General features: G+C 44.7%; 2 protein-coding genes across 2 annotated transcripts in view; one reads left to right on the top strand and one right to left on the bottom strand.

The window, feature by feature from the left end:
• The window catches only part of LIN52 (lin-52 DREAM MuvB core complex component), a 56,138-nt gene extending 55,775 nt beyond the window's left edge, over nt 1–363 (bottom strand). Inside the window, exon 1 of the mRNA XM_063117850.1 lies at nt 201–363. Coding sequence (XP_062973920.1) covers nt 201–219 — 19 coding nt within the window. The 5' untranslated portion in view covers nt 220–363. The remainder of the gene's footprint in view (nt 1–200) is intronic.
• ALDH6A1 (aldehyde dehydrogenase 6 family member A1) overlaps nt 1–17,208 on the top strand; it is a 287,758-nt gene that overhangs the window by 266,260 nt on the left and 4,290 nt on the right. The window contains exons 2-10 of the mRNA XM_063117855.1: nt 583–663; nt 2,878–2,937; nt 5,541–5,615; nt 8,869–9,030; nt 11,017–11,095; nt 12,461–12,763; nt 13,313–13,434; nt 14,586–14,775; nt 16,812–16,993. Of these exons, the coding sequence (XP_062973925.1) occupies nt 607–663; nt 2,878–2,937; nt 5,541–5,615; nt 8,869–9,030; nt 11,017–11,095; nt 12,461–12,763; nt 13,313–13,434; nt 14,586–14,775; nt 16,812–16,993 (1,230 nt within the window). The 5' untranslated portion in view covers nt 583–606. The remainder of the gene's footprint in view (nt 1–582; nt 664–2,877; nt 2,938–5,540; nt 5,616–8,868; nt 9,031–11,016; nt 11,096–12,460; nt 12,764–13,312; nt 13,435–14,585; nt 14,776–16,811; nt 16,994–17,208) is intronic.

Below are 17,208 nucleotides of genomic sequence, written 5' to 3'. Positions count from 1 at the left end.
ACCTTACGCAAGTTTATTCAGAAGCAAAACCCACTGTCCTTCCCAGTGGGAGTTGTTCCTACGTAAACGTGCACAGGACTGCGGCTTCATAATGCTGCATACACGCTTACTCAGAAGTAGACATAGGAATGCCGCTTGCGGTATGCCAATTCGAGACAGACGAAGCCCACAGCTACCTCCTCCCCTTCAGCATCTCTTACCTTCAGTAGAAACCGCCATCTTATCCCATCACGTGACATCTAACCCCGCCCCCTTCACGCGGGAGCCTAAACATACGACGGTTCCTTTTCCAACAGGCTCACCCGGCTCCAGCCCCTTCGCTCACGCTCGCCTCTTTCTCCTTTCCAGAGGTCGTGACTAGAAAACAGGAGCCGTCCACTCAGAGTCCGTCTAGAGGGGGCGTTTGCGGCCAGGTCGCCAATTGAAACCTAGAATCCACGGGGTGGGGGCGAGTCGGGCGCCGTCCGTATCCCATTGGATATTACGAAGCCGCCACGGGCGGAGAATGCAGTTGGGCTCGCGGTGCCATTGGCCGTCCGCAATGCCTGGGCGGGCTGTCGAGCTGGAGGAGGGCGGGCTGCCTTTTGGCAGGTGGTCGCTGGCGGAATGGCGGTTGTGGCTGCAGTTCGGGGGTCCCAGGGAGGGCGGCGCCTCTGGCTCGGGGTGAGATTGCACGACGGGGTTGCTCGGAGGCGCCTCAGCGTCGCGTCTCCGCGTGGGGCGTCCGGGTTTGTCAGGCGAGCGGGAGGGGAGGTCTGACCCTTTCCTCCATTTCAGCCTCCCTCCCTTCACGCCACTCCACACGGTCGGGCTGCGCTCTGCTCCCCGGGTGGGTGGGAGGGGAGAAAGCTACCAATTTAGGGAAGCGGCAGACCTTAGCTGCTCACGAACGGGCTTGGCCCTCGGCTTCTGTCACGCTGGTCACACCCCCTTCCTTGCAAGGGGAGACACGTTCCGGCTCGCCCACCCCGACGGGATCACTCGGCAGCTGCCAGGGCTAGTCTGGAGATTCGCGAGCTTTAGACCAGCGGCGAACTAACTTCTGTCGGGGGCCTGCTTATTTTAAGTAATCCACGGCTATCTTTTACACTGATGAAGCGAGTGCATTCTCAATATAGCTAAAAAACTAAGCCACAGCTATTCTCTATTCAGGGATGCTGAGTATGCATAAATAGCTTAAGGAAATGAGAAGCGCTTTATCACGACTAGTCCAAAGTCGATTTCGTCCAGATGTGTGTGTGTGTGTGTGTGTGTGTGTGTGCGCGCAAAAATCGCACTAACCTGCAGGTTTTAGGGCAGCCTTCCTCAACCTGGCCCCTTCTGGATGTGTCCCATTGCAACTCCCATCATTCCCTGCTAGCATGGCCAATGGCTAGGATTCTAATAAGAATTATGTGAGTTGCAGCCAACACATCTGGAGGGTACCAGGCTGGGGAATGTTGGTTTGGGGATCCACTGGAATTTGGCCATCATCTGCCCACCTTTCCTTTAGATTGTACTACTCCAACCCTCTTTGGTTAAGGCTCCTAACTGATGATGTTTAGTACAAGGCTATGCAGGTTTTCTTGAAACTACACCCATTTATTTATTTATTACATTTTTATACAGCCCAATAGCTGAAGCTCTGGTAAGTGTGCATAGGAGATTAGCTTCTTCGAACATAAACTGACTCTGTGAATGCAGAGGCAAAGGTGTGCCGATCAGTTTACTGTGTCCCCCTGTTCTTCATACAGGACAGTTCAGCTCTATAAAGTCATCATGAGCATCTTTGCTAGGTAACCTGTATCCATACAGGATGAATATATGGACCATAAATCTTAACCGCAAGGCGTGTTTTGAAGTGACAAGGTACCATTAGTTTGCTGCACTTTAGGCTTCATAAGTACCCTATTTCTCTGATTCTAAGACACACTTTTTTCCCATATAAACATCTCTAAAAATGGGGTGTGTCTTAGAATCGCGGGTGTGTCTTAGGTTTTTTTTTTCTGTTGGTGGTACTGAAATTAGTGTGCGTCTTACAATCGATGGCGTCTTACAATAGAAGAAATACGGTAATACATAGTAGGTTGAAGTAAAACTAATGCTGTAAGTACTTTACTACTGTCTCCGCTGCAAAACCTGAAAGAGACATTACAGAAGTTTCTGAGGGGAGCATAACTCATTTTAACTACTTTTATTAGACATAGTTAGCTATAGTTCCCTTTTCAAAAAAAGATGTATATACTCTATATGCAACAACAGGGGATTGGTAAAGAAAAGAAAAGCAACAATAGTGTAACACTGAAGTGGCAGTGAAGTAACATGTCTGAAGATGCTCAAATTTCCTCTTGCCTCTCTCTAGTATAAATTAAGATTAAGTTCCTCAGGCTAGGATCTTAACACTTTACATAGTGCCATGTAAACTGTTTTAAGCTAGTAGTAGTAGTAGTAGTGTTAATGCAAGAGTGGGAAAGTGTGAATATTCAGACTTCTTGCTTCACAGCCCTAGATACACTAAGGGTAGCTGAGTATCCTCATAGAGGTCAACATTAGAGATCATAATCTGGTGCCCATGCCAGACCCCTGCTGTCTGTCTCCACTCACCCCCATTGTCAAGAAAAGTGGGAATCCTAGAAGGGGCATAAAGAAAAGTGGGGATCCTGGAAGGGAGGGTGGGGGGTCAAGAGAAGTAGAGATCTTGGAAAGGAGGGGGTTCAAGAAAAGAGAGAGACACGACAATAAGTGCATGCATTGCCGCAAATGAGCATGGGACAAATGCACCCTCAGGCCTGAAATAAAATGACAAGTATGCCCACAGGTCCAAAACAGTTGCCTATCCCTGCCCTAGATATATAGTGTAGCTGTGGTGAGTTGTCCTCCTGCTTTTCTGTCTTGTAGATCCCTCGGAAGGCAAATCTTGGCTGGAGTTCCTCGTCCTTCTTTTCATCCTCTTCAGTGGTAAGTTGTTTTCTGCCATTAAAAGAAATTGCCCCAAGATTTTCTTTTATGAAAACCCGCTTTTTGTATGATGCATTACTTGGCTAAGCTTGTAGGTAGGAGTGAATGGCATTCTGGTCAGCTCCAGAAAAAGAGGGCCCACCTACACCATCCACTGCTGAAGCTAGGGAAGTGCCAATGTACTTAGAACACTCCTTCTCTGGAGCAAAAGGGGACTTCCCTATCTCTACTCTGGTCAGCAGGTGCAAGAGGAGTTCCTGAAGTCAGGATTGTTGTTTTTTAAAGCAATTAGCATAACTGTGTGCCTGTTATCCAGATACGTGTACAAGTGTACAGATATTCAGAAATACACTTGTCTAAGGGCCTTTTGAACTTTGGGCTGCTATTTCTTGGCAGAGGTCACCAAGTGGAGCATGTGCACTCTCTTGTTCTCTCTCTCTCTCTGGAAACGGGATTGTTATTGGATGCATAAGAATAAAAAAAATATACACACTTATTACTCTTGGGAATTAGCTGGTTGATAGTAGGTGCTATGTGAACTCTAGAATGGACTCAAGTAGCTCACATCACAAACAAAACTGTAAATTCTAAGCAAATGAAACCAAAGGCATAATGAATAGCATAGACATCCATGAAGCTGTGAGGAAATTAGCTCAAAGAACTGCTCCGTGGCTACAGTGAGGGCTGCAGTGCACAGGAAACTAGGCCATGGTGGAGCATCTGGGTCAGACTAGTTGGGCTATGGTTGTGAGGGAGTTGCGGAAGTTGGGACTAAGTAAATTGGGGGTCTTAACACTGCTGGGAGATAGAGAAAGACAGGGAGGTTCAGGGAGGTGCAACTGTAAGAGTGAGGAGGAGAAAACGACACAGAGGCTTGTCTTTAGCAGTGGCTGGTGCAGCAAATCTAGTCCTTGTGCACAGTCACCATGACAACAGAGGAGGGCAGGACTCAGGTTACCTATATCCAACACACACTCACTCCAGTTTCCAGCACCCTGTGTGCTATCTGCTTCTTCCTGTTTCGTCTTTCAGATGCGTATTGTGCAGAATAGGGCTCCAGAACATCTTGCGTGTCAAGCCAGTTTCTTCAGAGAATTTAGCTTGATTACAGTGGAGATGAAGAGGAAACAAGGGAGATCCTGCCAAAGTGGCCCACAGCAACCAGGGCAAGGCTGTACTAAGGTGGCTGGGCTTTCATCCAAAAGCTGTTTTAGAAATAGGCTAAATCACTAAGCACAAACACACAGTAGGAAAGAGGATTCAGGTGTGGAGGTTACCATTTGAAGAGAAAGGACCTGGGCCTGAAAGATAGCTTTCTTGTGAACTTGATGGATTGTTCTTGAAAATGGTGGTGAGGTATAGGGAAACTCCTGTGGTTGCAGGAAAAGGAAGCCTGGAGAAAGACAGCGGTCAGGACTCCATTTCAGCTACTGTAGGGACATTGGCAGCTAGAGCAAGTGCTTTAGGAAAAGGAGTCTGAAGAGACATGGAGAGAAACCCAGGTTCTATGGCTTAGAGTGATTTCAGCAAAGGAGCAAAAGCCAAAGAGCTCAACCAGAACAACTGAGCTTGCCATGCAGCCAAAATCCTTTCAGCAAAATGATACCTCGCTTCCTGATGGCTAAGGCTGGCTGTTTTCCGCAGCAACATGGTACCTTGCCTTTGGGTGTCTAAGACTGTTGTGGACCTGAAGTCTGGGGTTTAAATAAAGACTACAAAGGGCTTTGGGTCCAATGAAGACAATCAAACAAAAGAGGAGACAAGATTCTTGGGTAGAATCAATACTGGTTTTGGACAACCAGACAAAGGATCGAGATGACTTGTTGCTAAAAGCCATCTGGGGTCTCAAAAGGGCTACTTCAGGATGGGCAAAATCTAATCAAAACTGTGCTCTGTTGAAATTGTGGTGCTTAAACCTAGGGAAATCCCTATCCAATTATTGTACTTAAGAATTTTGCCATACCTGAATGGAAGTTGCTCTGTGTTTGGGTGTATGCAGTTCTGAGTTCCTGATTGCTGTGTCTGATCTAATCATGGGGCGCTTAATCTAGCACTGCTCCATTAGACGGAGTTGCTAAATCTAGACCTGAGTGTGTGATTGAGTGTGGATGCCCTTCTGGCAAGATCACTTGCTAAACACCTTTCCATTCAGTCTGTTCTATAAGTTCTCTACACTTTGCCTTACTCTGTGCTAGGCTGAATTTCTTAGTGAGTGTACCAAATTCTGGATGGGATGTCTGTTCATCCCATCCAGAATTTATTTATTTTTAATGGAAATTGTTTTATGTGTTATTGTAAAGTGCCACGATGCCAGAAATGCATGCTCTGTGCCAAGCAGCTTGCCAAAAGCAAGTACCTTGGCTTTAAATGTCTTGTGGATTGCACGGTTAGTAATACTTAACCCTCTTATTTTGGAGTATTCATTTATTTTAGTCTGCATAAGTGGATAAATGACTGCTGCCTCTGTGAAGAGAAGTGTGGGGAAGAGAAAATAGAATTAATACAGTTGAGCCTTTCTATTAAATATGTGGAAGTGTCTGACCTAGTTGATGTTATGGCACTCAAATAAGCTAAGACACTGACTAGCACTTTGTATTCTACAGCCAACAACCAAACTGTTCATTGATGGCAAGTTTGTTGAGTCCAAAAGTAATGAATGGATTGATATCCACAACCCAGTAAGTAAAGTTGTTTTTCCTTATTGTGCTTATCTTGTCTGAGGCAGGAAAGGGTTGGATTGTGCTGACCAATGTAGGAAGAAATGAGGTGTGTTTGTGTATATAAGGTGTGTGTGTGTTTGAGAGAGAGTTCTGTAATATCACTCTAAACTGAATTCCAAAAGTACTGCTGTTAGCTTGAATACGAAAACCTCTTCATCCTATATATATCATGACCCTGTTCGTTATTGAAAAACAGATTATTTGACCCTTCTCTTAGACAATTTAGCCTGGTGTTAGAGTGGTCTAAGAACATAAGAAGAGCCATGCTGAATCAGACCAATTGTCTTATCTAATTCAGCATTCTGTTCATATGGTGGTCAGCCAAAGGGCTGTCTATACACGGGGAAAGCCCTGCAGTGGCTGCAGATCTGCACTGCGTCAGTTAGATGATGCAGGTGAAGCTTCGCAGCCACTGCGGGACTTCCCCACGAAGCTGCGGATTAAAAAAGTCAGAGATTTATCCCAACTTTAACAATCAGAGCTACGTCAGTATGGCGCTTTTGCTGTCTGCTGTTGCTCCAGGGTCAATCTGGGGGCAGTGCCTGGTAGAAGTTGACTGGCAATTGGTCGCCTTCTACCAGGAAGAGGGTGGGGAGCTGCTCAAGCCACCCAGAAACCCTGCACTCCCTCCTTGGCGTTGGGATTACCCAACACCACTCCAGGAGAGGAAAAGCGTGGGGTTTCAGAGGGAGGCAGCGCCAACCCAGTACCGTGAAGACAGCCCCCAGGAAGCCCACAAATAGAACGTGGGTGCAATAGCACTCTCCCACCCATGTTCCCCGAACTGGTATATAGGCTTACTGCCTCTAATACTGGAAGTAACATTTAACTATCATGACTAGTAGCCATTGGCAACCTTATCCTCCATGAATATGTCTAATCTCCTTTTAAAGCTGTCCAAGTTGGCAGCCATAACCACATTTTATGGTAGCACTATTGTTTAACTATGTGCTGCATGAAGAAGTACTTCCTTTTTCTGTCTTAAATCACCCACCTTTCATCTGCACTGGATGATTCTGGATTCTAGTAGTTCCTCACAAGGAAAGAAAGTTTTGGGTTGGAACTCCAATTAATTTTTCAGTGTTAGAGCTACTTTGGACATTAACTGCAAGAGATATATTGGATGCATTCAGTGTATGTACATATTCCTGAAGTTACTCTGCTTAATGTGGTTAGGCTGATATACCAACTGTGCCCTTATCTGGACAGAGATAGCCTAGCTACAGTTATCCATGCTCTGATAACCTCTCGTTTGGATTGCTGCAATGTATTATACGTGGGGCTGCCTTTGAAAACGGTCCGGAAACTTCAACTGGTTCAAAACAGGGCAGCACGCTTACTAACAGGGACTGGCCGACGAGACCACATCACGCCAGTCCTTTTCCAGCCTCATTGGCTGCCAGGTCTGGGCCCATTTCAAAGTGCTGGTATTAACATTTAAAGCCCTAAACGGCTTGGGGCCAGGTTATCTGAAGAAACGCCTCCTCCCATATGTGCCTGCCTGGACCCTTAGGTCACCCTCAGGGGTCCTTCTCCGTGAGCCCCTGCCAAAGGAAGTGACGCAGGTGGCTACCAGGAGGAGGGCCTTCTCTGCTGTGGCACCCCGGCTGTGGAATGAGCTCCCTAAGGAGGTTCGCTTGGCACCTACATTATATGCCTTTAGACGCCAGGTGAAGACCGTTTTATTCTCCCAGCATTTTAACAGTCTATAAATAAATTTTAACTTGGTGTTTTAAATTTGTAATTTTACATTGCTGCTGTTTTTATCTGGTTGAGCTTTTATATTGTATTTTATATTATGGTTTTATACTGTTGTTTTATACTTTGAATGGTTTTAATTTTTGTGAACCGCCCAGAGAGCTCCGGCTATTGGGCGGCATAGAAATGCAATAAATAAATAAATAAATAAATAATAGTCTTAGCAGAAAGTTGACAGTACAGCTGATTTTATTGTAGAGGCTTATTTGGGCACCTTTAGAGCACTGTGTCACTATGAGAGAGACCTGAGGCTGAGGCATGTTCACTGGCTGCTAACAAAGCATGCTGCGTCCCTTTTCCTACCCTGCAGAGTTAGTCAAAATCTTAGCAATGAATGATCTCTGCAATTGAGATTCAGAGTTTACTAATCATTCCCATTCTGCATTCTCATGAAATTTCTTTTCTTTATATGAGGGAAGACACCTCTCCCTTTTTTGAGTAGTGCCCTCAAAGAGGAGGAAGTAGAAGCAGCCAGGTACCCTACTGTTTTCACAGAACAAGGAAATATATGGAGTAGAAGTGGAGCCATTTTGCCTTCACTTTCTGGCTGCCTCAGGCCCTGTCAACCTTAAGTTGAGCTCCAAGTCAAAGACTCATCCCATCTGTCAGCAAGTGTCAAGGAGCTCACTGAAATGTTTGTTAAAGTTCTGAGGTTGCACCATTTTAAGAGCAACTTCTTAAGACATGCTTCAGTTCCCATGGATCCTTAAGAAACGTAATGTGTTCTTATCTGGCTGGGTGTTGAGCAACTTAGTTGAGTGAAAGAACCATACACTTTATGTGAAGCAAGCATAAATGTGCCTTGAATGTTTGTTTGAAGAATAACAAGATTGGCATACTGTCCACATAAAAGAGAAAGGGAAGCTAGGTTATTAAAAGCAGCAATATTTATTATGCCAAAATACAACAAGCAATTTTAAGAGACTACTATTAAACACCCTTACTTGGAATTATGGCGCACCAAAATGGTAGTAGGATTGGACTTTGCAGTCGGCTACTAGAAAATAATGATTGGCTACTTCTGAAGCCTTGGCCAGAGCAGGTAGTGATGAATTTGCCTTATTTTTTCCTTTGCTAGTGCTTTCCCCTCATTTCCCTTCTGTTGCTTCCAGTGGAGAGCCGGAGGGGGGGCGGTTGGAGAGGGAATAACTGTGCCAACCTAAGGCTCAGGTAGGCACCGGGCTCAATTCTGGGACCTCATAAGAGAATGGAGTGGCACCAGGCTGCCTCTGCCTCACCACTTGGAACGCCCTGTTTTGGGGCCGGCTAGTGGTAGATTTATGCCTGTGGATCTTTTTGTGAGTGTATTGGGGGTCTCCAGTGCATGCCTACTCTGCCAGTGAAGGAGGACTCTCACCTAGTCAAACTGTCTTTGGATGACTGTCCCAAGGAGGTTAGAACTGCTCCTTGTATATAATGCCAATTACTTGTCTTGGATTTTCTGTTTTAACAGGCCACCAACGAAGTGGTTGGCCGTGTCCCAAAAGCCACACAGAGTGAGATGGAAGCAGCGATGGCTTCGTGCAAAAAATCTTTACCAAACTGGTCTGAGACGTCAGTTCTGAGTCGACAGCAAGTCTTCCTGCGATACCAACAGCTCATCAAAGACAATCTGGTGAGGAACTGCTACTTGGTCTTGACTCGTTTGCTCTAAGATGGGAATTATAATAGCCTTCCCTACAAAAACATTGCAAAGATAAGCAAAATCTTCACACATTAAGGGCACAATCCTATGTGTTGCCCCTTCGATGATCAGAAGCCCCAAACTTGGAGGCTTCTGATTATCCAATGCAGGGTGGGAGGAGGAGCAGAGGAGAGCTTCGCTTCCCTATCCTCCTGTCCTGCAATTTGTGGTAGATGGGCTTTTTTTGCCTGTTTAGTCAAGGCATTTCAGAGGGGGAGGGAAGGAAGCTGGCAGAGGCCCAGGATACCTCATATCCTGGCCTCTCTAGTCTCACCAAAACACCCCATTTCCCCCCTTTCCTGACCTTGGAGACCAGCTAGCCCATTTCTTTCCACACTGATGGAGATGGGTGGATGGATTTCTGATTCTCCCCTTTCAAGGTTGGAGCGCTGGCTTCCTTAGGCTCTGTCTAGGGATTGCTTCCTAAATCACGTTCACCAATTCAGGAAGCGTGTTGTATTGTTCCATGTGGACATCATAGCCTGCCTAGAAATATGTAGGAGAGCATTCATCGTACTCGTTCAATTGTCAGCTAACATTATTTCAAGAGCTTTTGGTCTCCGATAAAAATATTTTTTACGAAGATAATTGGAAAGAACATTAGCTTAAGCAACGATGCAGCATCTACAGTTTGCTTCTCCCCCTGTCTGGATTACCCCTTATATTGACATGGGGTGTTAGATATAGCTGGCTATGATGTGGCAATGGTGCTGGGGCAAACGGGGGCATCCACTCTTAAAAATGTGTAGCTGGGAGGAAGAGGGGATTCTGGCCAATTGCCAATGCAGCGACCTGTTTGTTACAGTTTGGCTTAGCTTAGTGGTGGATAATGTGTGGCCCTTCAGATGTTGTTGGAATGCAGCTTCTGTCAGCTCTAGCCAGCCTAGCCAATGGTGATGAAAGATAGGAGTTGCGGTTCAACAACATCTGAAGGGCCATACATTCCCTATCCTTGACTTAGCCCCAACATGCTTTTCTAATAGCAACCCTGTTTAAACAACATGCTAAGCCACAGTGGTTAAGCATTTTGAGCTAAACGTTGACCCTGTTCAAATGACACGTTAAGTAACAATGGTTAAGCATTTTGAGCCAAACATTATGGCTTAACATGTCATGTGAACCATGACTTAGCATGTCATGTGAACCGTTTCTAACCATGGTGGCTACTTAAATGAAGTTTAAACAAACTCACTAACCATTTGCTGCAAAAGAGTTCTTGGCTTAACCATGGCATAGTGTGTTGTCTGAACAGGCCCACTATGGCTTAGCATGTCATGTGAACCACTACTTATTGTGTGAACCATTCCGAACCATTTTATTTATTTCATTTATATCCCACCTTTTTTCCTCAAAGGAACCTGAGGTGGCATACATAATCCTCCTCTCAGTTTTATCCTTACAGCAACAACTCTGTGAGATGTGTTGGCCTGAGAGTCTGACTAGCCCAAACTTACCCAGTGGGTTTCTATGGCCGAGTGGGGACTAGAACCCAGATTTCCCAACTCCCAGTCCAACGCTTTAGCCACTGCACCACACTGGCTCTCCATGGTGGCTACATAAACACGGTTTAAACATGAATAATCAATTGCTGCAAAAGGGTTAACAGCATGGCTTAATGTGTTGTCTGAGCAAGCCCAATGTAGTTTAAACAGTGCTGATGAAATTGCAGTTTATCCTCATGCCGAACAGTCTGAATGACCCAGTCATCAGCTAGACCATACAGGCAGGACTGGGATGGGGAGAAGTGACCTCCCATGCACAGAATGGCTGTGTGAGTCAGCTCCTTCTTACTGTTATGCTTGATCTTCTGCAGAACAGTGTGTCCTGCCTTCTGATTCCATAGATGAATTTTCTACCCTTGCTGAGTTGTCATTTTCTTATCTTTATGGGTTCTCTTTGCTTTTTTTTTCTCTCCAGAAAGAAATTTCAAAACTGATCACTTTGGAGCAAGGGAAGACCCTGGCTGATGCAGAGGGAGATGTGTTCCGAGGCCTCCGTAAGCTGCTGGTGGACACCTCTGGCTGTACATGGAAAATGGCTTTAATGGGTTGAGAACAGAGTGGAATGTTTCTGGGGAGCATGGACCACAGGAGCATAGCTCCTTCATAGCTTTCCTTTGATGGATTCTCTGTACCTTACACATTATAAACAGAGCCTGTTTTCTTCCAGCTTTAAGCCTCTTTTTCTAATCTTTGCATATTTTGCTGGTATTGAAGAGTTGAGAGTGACATTGGGGGTCATTTAACTTAACCTCCTAGTCAATGCAGGATGCAACTTTAGCATCCCTACCAGATACCTTCCATGAAGGAGAATCAGCACTTCCCAAGGCTGTCTGTTTAGGCTTTGATATATTGAGTGTTTGTGTTCCTCCTTTCCTCCCCCAACATGAGCTTCCACAGGATTTTTTCTGGGTGGGGCAAAGTATATACATATAAATTTATATTATATTTTGCTGTGAGAGACCACTAAACTAAATAGAAATCACCCTGGCACATTTCTAACCAGATTGTGCTGTATATTAAAATAAAAGCATCTCATGTGTTGGAGCTGTGGCACTACCCGCATATCTCAGCAGCTCCTCCTCCTCTCTGTTCCCATCTCCATCCCTGCAAGCATTGCTGATTCTAATTCAGAAAGTTGGGAGCTGGGGAACAAGGAGAGAGAATAAGAAGAGTGCACGGAATGCCCCTTGGAAACATGGCGAGTGGGAGGAGGTAAAAAGGGAACCGTTCCCTTTAAAATCCATCCGCCTTGTTGTGCCTTCTTGTAGCACCAGCAGTAGCAGTTCTCTTGGCTCCTGGTTCCACACAGGCTGCCTGTGGTTGGCGAGAAAGCCTCAAGCCCCCGTGGGTGTGTCCTCCGTAGGATTGGAGGAACAGAAAGCCATGGGGAGGAAACCAAGCCCATTTGCAGCTTGGAGTGCAGTCAAGCCAAGGGGCGCGCACACACCACGTCACAAGAGTGTATGCATGTGTTTGCTGCTGTAGCACATGTAGCTGCGCAGAACGGCAGAAAGAAAAGGAGTTGCCCAGCTATTCCTAGGCAGAGCTCTTGGTTCGTTGCTATTGCTGTTTTTTGCAACAAGGAACAAGAGTGTATGACTCAGAGAAGGAAAAACTATGCTCACTCTGGAGGGAACTGCCCCCTCCTGCCCCTCTTATGGACACCTGTATTTTCTACTCTGATAACACTGACAACATTCCTTATAATAGAATACCATTAGCGTAGTATATGCTTGTGTTGGGGCAACTGATAGCAGAATGGAAAGTGGTTTGGGATGATGGAAAGGATAACCATTGAAAAAGAGGTGTTTGGAAGCTGACTAAGGAGCAACTCGAGTCACACTTTTTCTTCGTTACAGAGGTGGTTGAACATGCTTGTAGCGTGACGTCCCTTATGCTGGGCGAGACTCTTCCTTCCATCACTAAAGACATGGACACTTTCACCTATCGTTTGCCTCTGGGTGTGTGTGCAGGCATTGCACCCTTCAATTTCCCAGCCATGATTCCTCTTTGGATGTTCCCCATGGCCATGGTGTGTGGAAACACGTTTTTGATGAAGCCTTCAGAGCGTGTGCCAGGAGCCCTCATGTTCCTTGCCAAGCTGCTACAGGATGCTGGTGCCCCTGATGGAACACTGAACATCATCCATGGGCAACATGAAGGTAATTGCAAAGCAGGTGTCCAAGATGCAGTGTCTATAGGTGGGATGGGGTTGATGGTGCAGCTGTAATGTAGAAAAATATATGCTGTATAGCTGAGATCAGATTCCTTGTTAACTAATTCAAAACAAATATCTTCTCCACCTTTCCCATTTTGGTACTTGCAACCACAGATGCAGAGTAGAGCCCCCACTTCATCAATAAGCATCCATTGAAAGGCTGGAAAAAAGTCTACCTATTTTTAACATCCTTATTTGCAAGTGTAACTGGGTGGTTTACTAGTCTAGATCAAGTATCCTTAACCATGCATTTGTGTTGTGATCTGGGAACAGAGAAGGCATGGGTGTGGGAACCTGAGTAGATGACCCAAAGGGGACAGGGTTTTTAGTTTTAAGGAAGTTCACTGAGATCAGGATTCTTATGGTGAGGGAAAATTGGAGAGAAAGAATTTGGATTTTTTGTTAAGAAATTGATTGCTGTAGCCTGAGGACCAAGGGCTTTGTTATAATAAGATGTAATTAACATTTTAATTTTTTCTTTTCTTTTTTAAAGCTGTGAATTTTATTTGTGACCATCCTGATATTAAGGCCATCAGCTTTGTAGGATCTAATCAGGCTGGAGAATATATCTATGAAAGGGGTTCCAAGCACGGCAAGAGAGTGCAGGCCAATATGGTAAAACTCAGCGCATAAAGCACCCATTGACATCTCTGTTTACAGGAAAGCTATTGATTGTTCTGCAAAAGCTTTTGAAAACTAGATAATTTTGTGTCCTGAATTGTAATTCTAATGTTTTTCTGTTTCATTGAAATGACAAACTTTGAAATGATTATTTTACATGTAAATGTTAAGATGGTTACCAGTTCAAATTTCTCTAGCAGAAAATGCTTAAGTTATTTTCTTTTTCTGACCACCTTTAGTTCTGACTTTGTATTGGTTCTTAAAACTGGCTGTTGAAACAGTTGGGTTTCTTTCATGTTGTGATATTGACAATTCCTTAGTTTTTTCACGTGATTATTATCTATGCTGGACAAGATTTTAAATTCCTAGTACTGGCATTCATTTTTAGGAAATAAGAAAGAACAAACTTTGACTTTTTGCAATTTTCTACTTTTCTACCTTGGTCATGAAATCCAACTCCTTGACATAAAGCAGGATCTCTGCTTTTAATGAATCACTAACACAATTCCAGAGTCAACAAGATGCGCTATTACAAAGGTGCCCACAGAACAGAGAGCTCTGGATTGAAGTAAAAGCCCTGCAGGTGCCCCATGCTTGTTAACGTCAATTAAAACAATTACTATCAATTATCTTACAGACTATAGCTGAAATCCAAAGCGCTATGCATGATGTTACCAGTACATGATGGCGTTTCAACTCTCCCTTTCCCATGGCAGCTCTCCTGTACTACCAGCATTCCACAAGTCATGAGAGACGTGTGTTTACATGTTTTGTGGACCCACAGGTCTCTCTGGCTCTTGGCTCATATATTCCTGAGACTTCCATATATTCCAGGGGGAGGCAGGACTTTCAGGTCCAATAGCTAATCTAACCTGCAGGAAAACTCTATCCTTGCCTTTCTTCAAAAATGGTGATCATTAAATCCCAAAGCATATCCCATTTGCTGAGTGTTATCTAGAGAAAATTATATTGATACATATCTTCACTCCATCACTGTTCTGTCTATGGACTAGGATAATCTGTGATGCCCCCAGATGACTGACAGGAGAAAAGGCTTAGAATGAAGAGGTTTTTGTTCCTGAAGAGCTGGGAACAGTTAAGTCTATTAAGCTAGAGGAACTGTATGTGTTGTGTGTGTTTTTTAGGGAGCTAAGAACCATGGAGTGGTAATGCCAGATGCAAATAAGGAGAACACCCTGAATCAACTGGTTGGAGCAGCTTTTGGAGCAGCTGGGCAGCGCTGTATGGCATTATCTACAGCAGTCCTGGTGGGGGAGGCTCAAAAATGGCTTCCAGAACTGGTGGAGAGAGCAAAGAACCTGCGAGTTAATGCAGGTACTGATGGGTTTGGAATACTCTGATCTGTTCATGTATATTTCTGTAGATATAGTTAATCATAATTTGTTGTACTAGGCTTTATTTACTTACCATATATTTATATTATATATTATTATTATATATCTATATCTATATCTATATATATCTCCTGACAATTATTGTCTCCCAAAGTGAATATAAGAGCCATGCTTGATCAGACCATGGGTCCATCTAGTCCAGCATTCTGTTCACACAGCAGCCAACTAGCTGCTCACAGGAAACCCACAAGCAGGACATATGTGCAACAGCACCCTCCTGTCCAAGTTTCCCAGCAACTGGTATACATAGGCATACTGTCTCTGATAGTGGAAGTAGCATATAGCCATCAGGACTAGTACTGATGGCTATATGCCACAGCAGGAGAGGCTGTGGATGTTTTGAACCGGTGCCTGGCTGCGACAATGGACTGGATGAGGGCTAATAAACTGAAACTCAATCCAGACAAGACTGAGATGCTGTTAGTAGGTAACTCCGCTGACAGGATGGGGGGTGTTCTACTGGTTCTGGATGGGATTGCACTCACCCTGAAGGAGCAGGTTCGTAGCTTGGGGGTTCTTTTAGATCCATCATTGTCACTTGAGGCTCAGGTGACCTCAGTGGCACGGAATGCCTTCTACAAACCCCGGTTGGTGGCCCAGCTACGCCCCTATCTAGACAGGGATAACCTGGCTTCAGTTGTCCATACTCTGGTAACCTCCAAGTTAGATTACTGCAATGCACTCTACGTAGGGCTGCCTTTGAAGACGGTTTGGAAGCTGCAGCTTGCGCAAAATGCAGCGGCCAGATTGATTTCAGGAACCAGAAGGTTCGACCATATAACACCTGCTCTGGTCCGCTTGCACTGGCTGCCTGTATGTTTCCAAGCCCAATTCAAGGTGCTGGTTTTGACCTATAAAGCCTTACACGGCTTGGGACCACAATACCTGATGGAATGCCTCTCCTGACGTGAATATACCCGGTCACTACGTTCAACATCTAAGGTCCTCCTCCGGGTGCCTACTCCGAGAGAGGCTCGGAGTGTAACAACAAGGGACAGGGCCTTTTCAGTGGTGGCCCCCAGACTATGGAATGAGTCTGGCACCAACGCTGCTATCTTTCCGGTGCCAGGTTAAGACTTTCCTCTTTGCCCAGGCATATGGCGACACATCTTAATCACCCACATGTTTAGTTTTTTAACGGTTTTTAATGCTTTATGTTTGTGTGTACTGTGTTTTAGAATTTTAAATTTTGTATACTCGTTTTAATCTTAATTTTAGAATTTCTGTAAACCGCCCAGAGAGCCCTGACTATGGGAGCAGTATATAAGTGCAATAAATAAATAAATATAAATAAATATATAAATACCTATTTATAGCTTTATTCCCCAAATCATCCAAAGTGGTGGCCATTACTACATCTTGTGGAAGTAAATACCATAGTTTAACTATGGTATGTGCGAAGTACTTTCTTTTATCATTCCTAAATCTCCTACCAATCAGCTTCATGGGATGACCCTCGAGTTCTAGTATTAAGAGAGAGGGAGAAAAAATGTCTTCCTAGCCATTTTCTCCACACAGTGCATAAGTTTGTACATTTCTATCTTGTCTCCCCTTACCTGCCTTTTTTCTAAATTAAGCTGGTGTAAGTGGCTTACATCAGTCAAAAGACAGGCCCTGCCATCAGGTTTACAAACTAAAAAAGATGTAAGATACACAAGGGAAAGGGGAGTGGAGGGGAAAAAACAGAGGAGGTTGATCAATTCTTCAAGGCTAGAATGAAGTGGTGAGCTAAAAGAGGGCATTTAGATCCAGTTCAGGCCAGGCTGATCTTCCTTTGCTGTTCTTGTTCCTTTGGCTGATGATTGGGGATTGTGTCCTTTCCCCCTTGCCTCTGTAGTCCCAGAGGAACTGTCAGAGCTGAGTGTTCTTTCTGGCAAGAAGCTTACTTGCTTTTTGTCATGTATTAAAAAAGAAATAAGAGTTTAGGCTTTAAGCAGTTTTTGCATCATCTCATAGGAGACCAACCTGGAGCAGATTTGGGGCCCCTGATCAGCCCCCAGGCGAAGGAGCGTGTCTCTCAACTGATTGACAGTGGAATAAAGGAAGGGGCAAGTGTTCTCCTTGATGGACGAAAGATCAGAGTGAAAGGTTTTGAAAGCGGCAATTTCGTTGGACCGACTATCCTTGCAAAGGTCAAGGTGAGCTAAAGTGCTGGTCGCTGGGTGCTAAGGAAGAGAAATGTAAGTAATTTTAATCCAGGCTATTCCAAGAGGAAGTCCTGCCTTTGGCCCTAGAAGGACTAGTATCAGTCTACACTCTACAGTGTTTTTGTGAATAGTGAAATTTGGAAATCATGTTGCTTGGCTAGTAGAAGTGAGTTTTGATTAGCCTGAGAAATTGCTGTCAACAAAGT

This window comes from Elgaria multicarinata, chromosome 2 (genome assembly GCF_023053635.1).
Source record: "Elgaria multicarinata webbii isolate HBS135686 ecotype San Diego chromosome 2, rElgMul1.1.pri, whole genome shotgun sequence".
In the NCBI taxonomy this organism is placed as follows: domain Eukaryota; kingdom Metazoa; phylum Chordata; class Lepidosauria; order Squamata; family Anguidae; genus Elgaria; species Elgaria multicarinata.
This window is presented reverse-complemented; position numbering and strand designations above follow the sequence as displayed.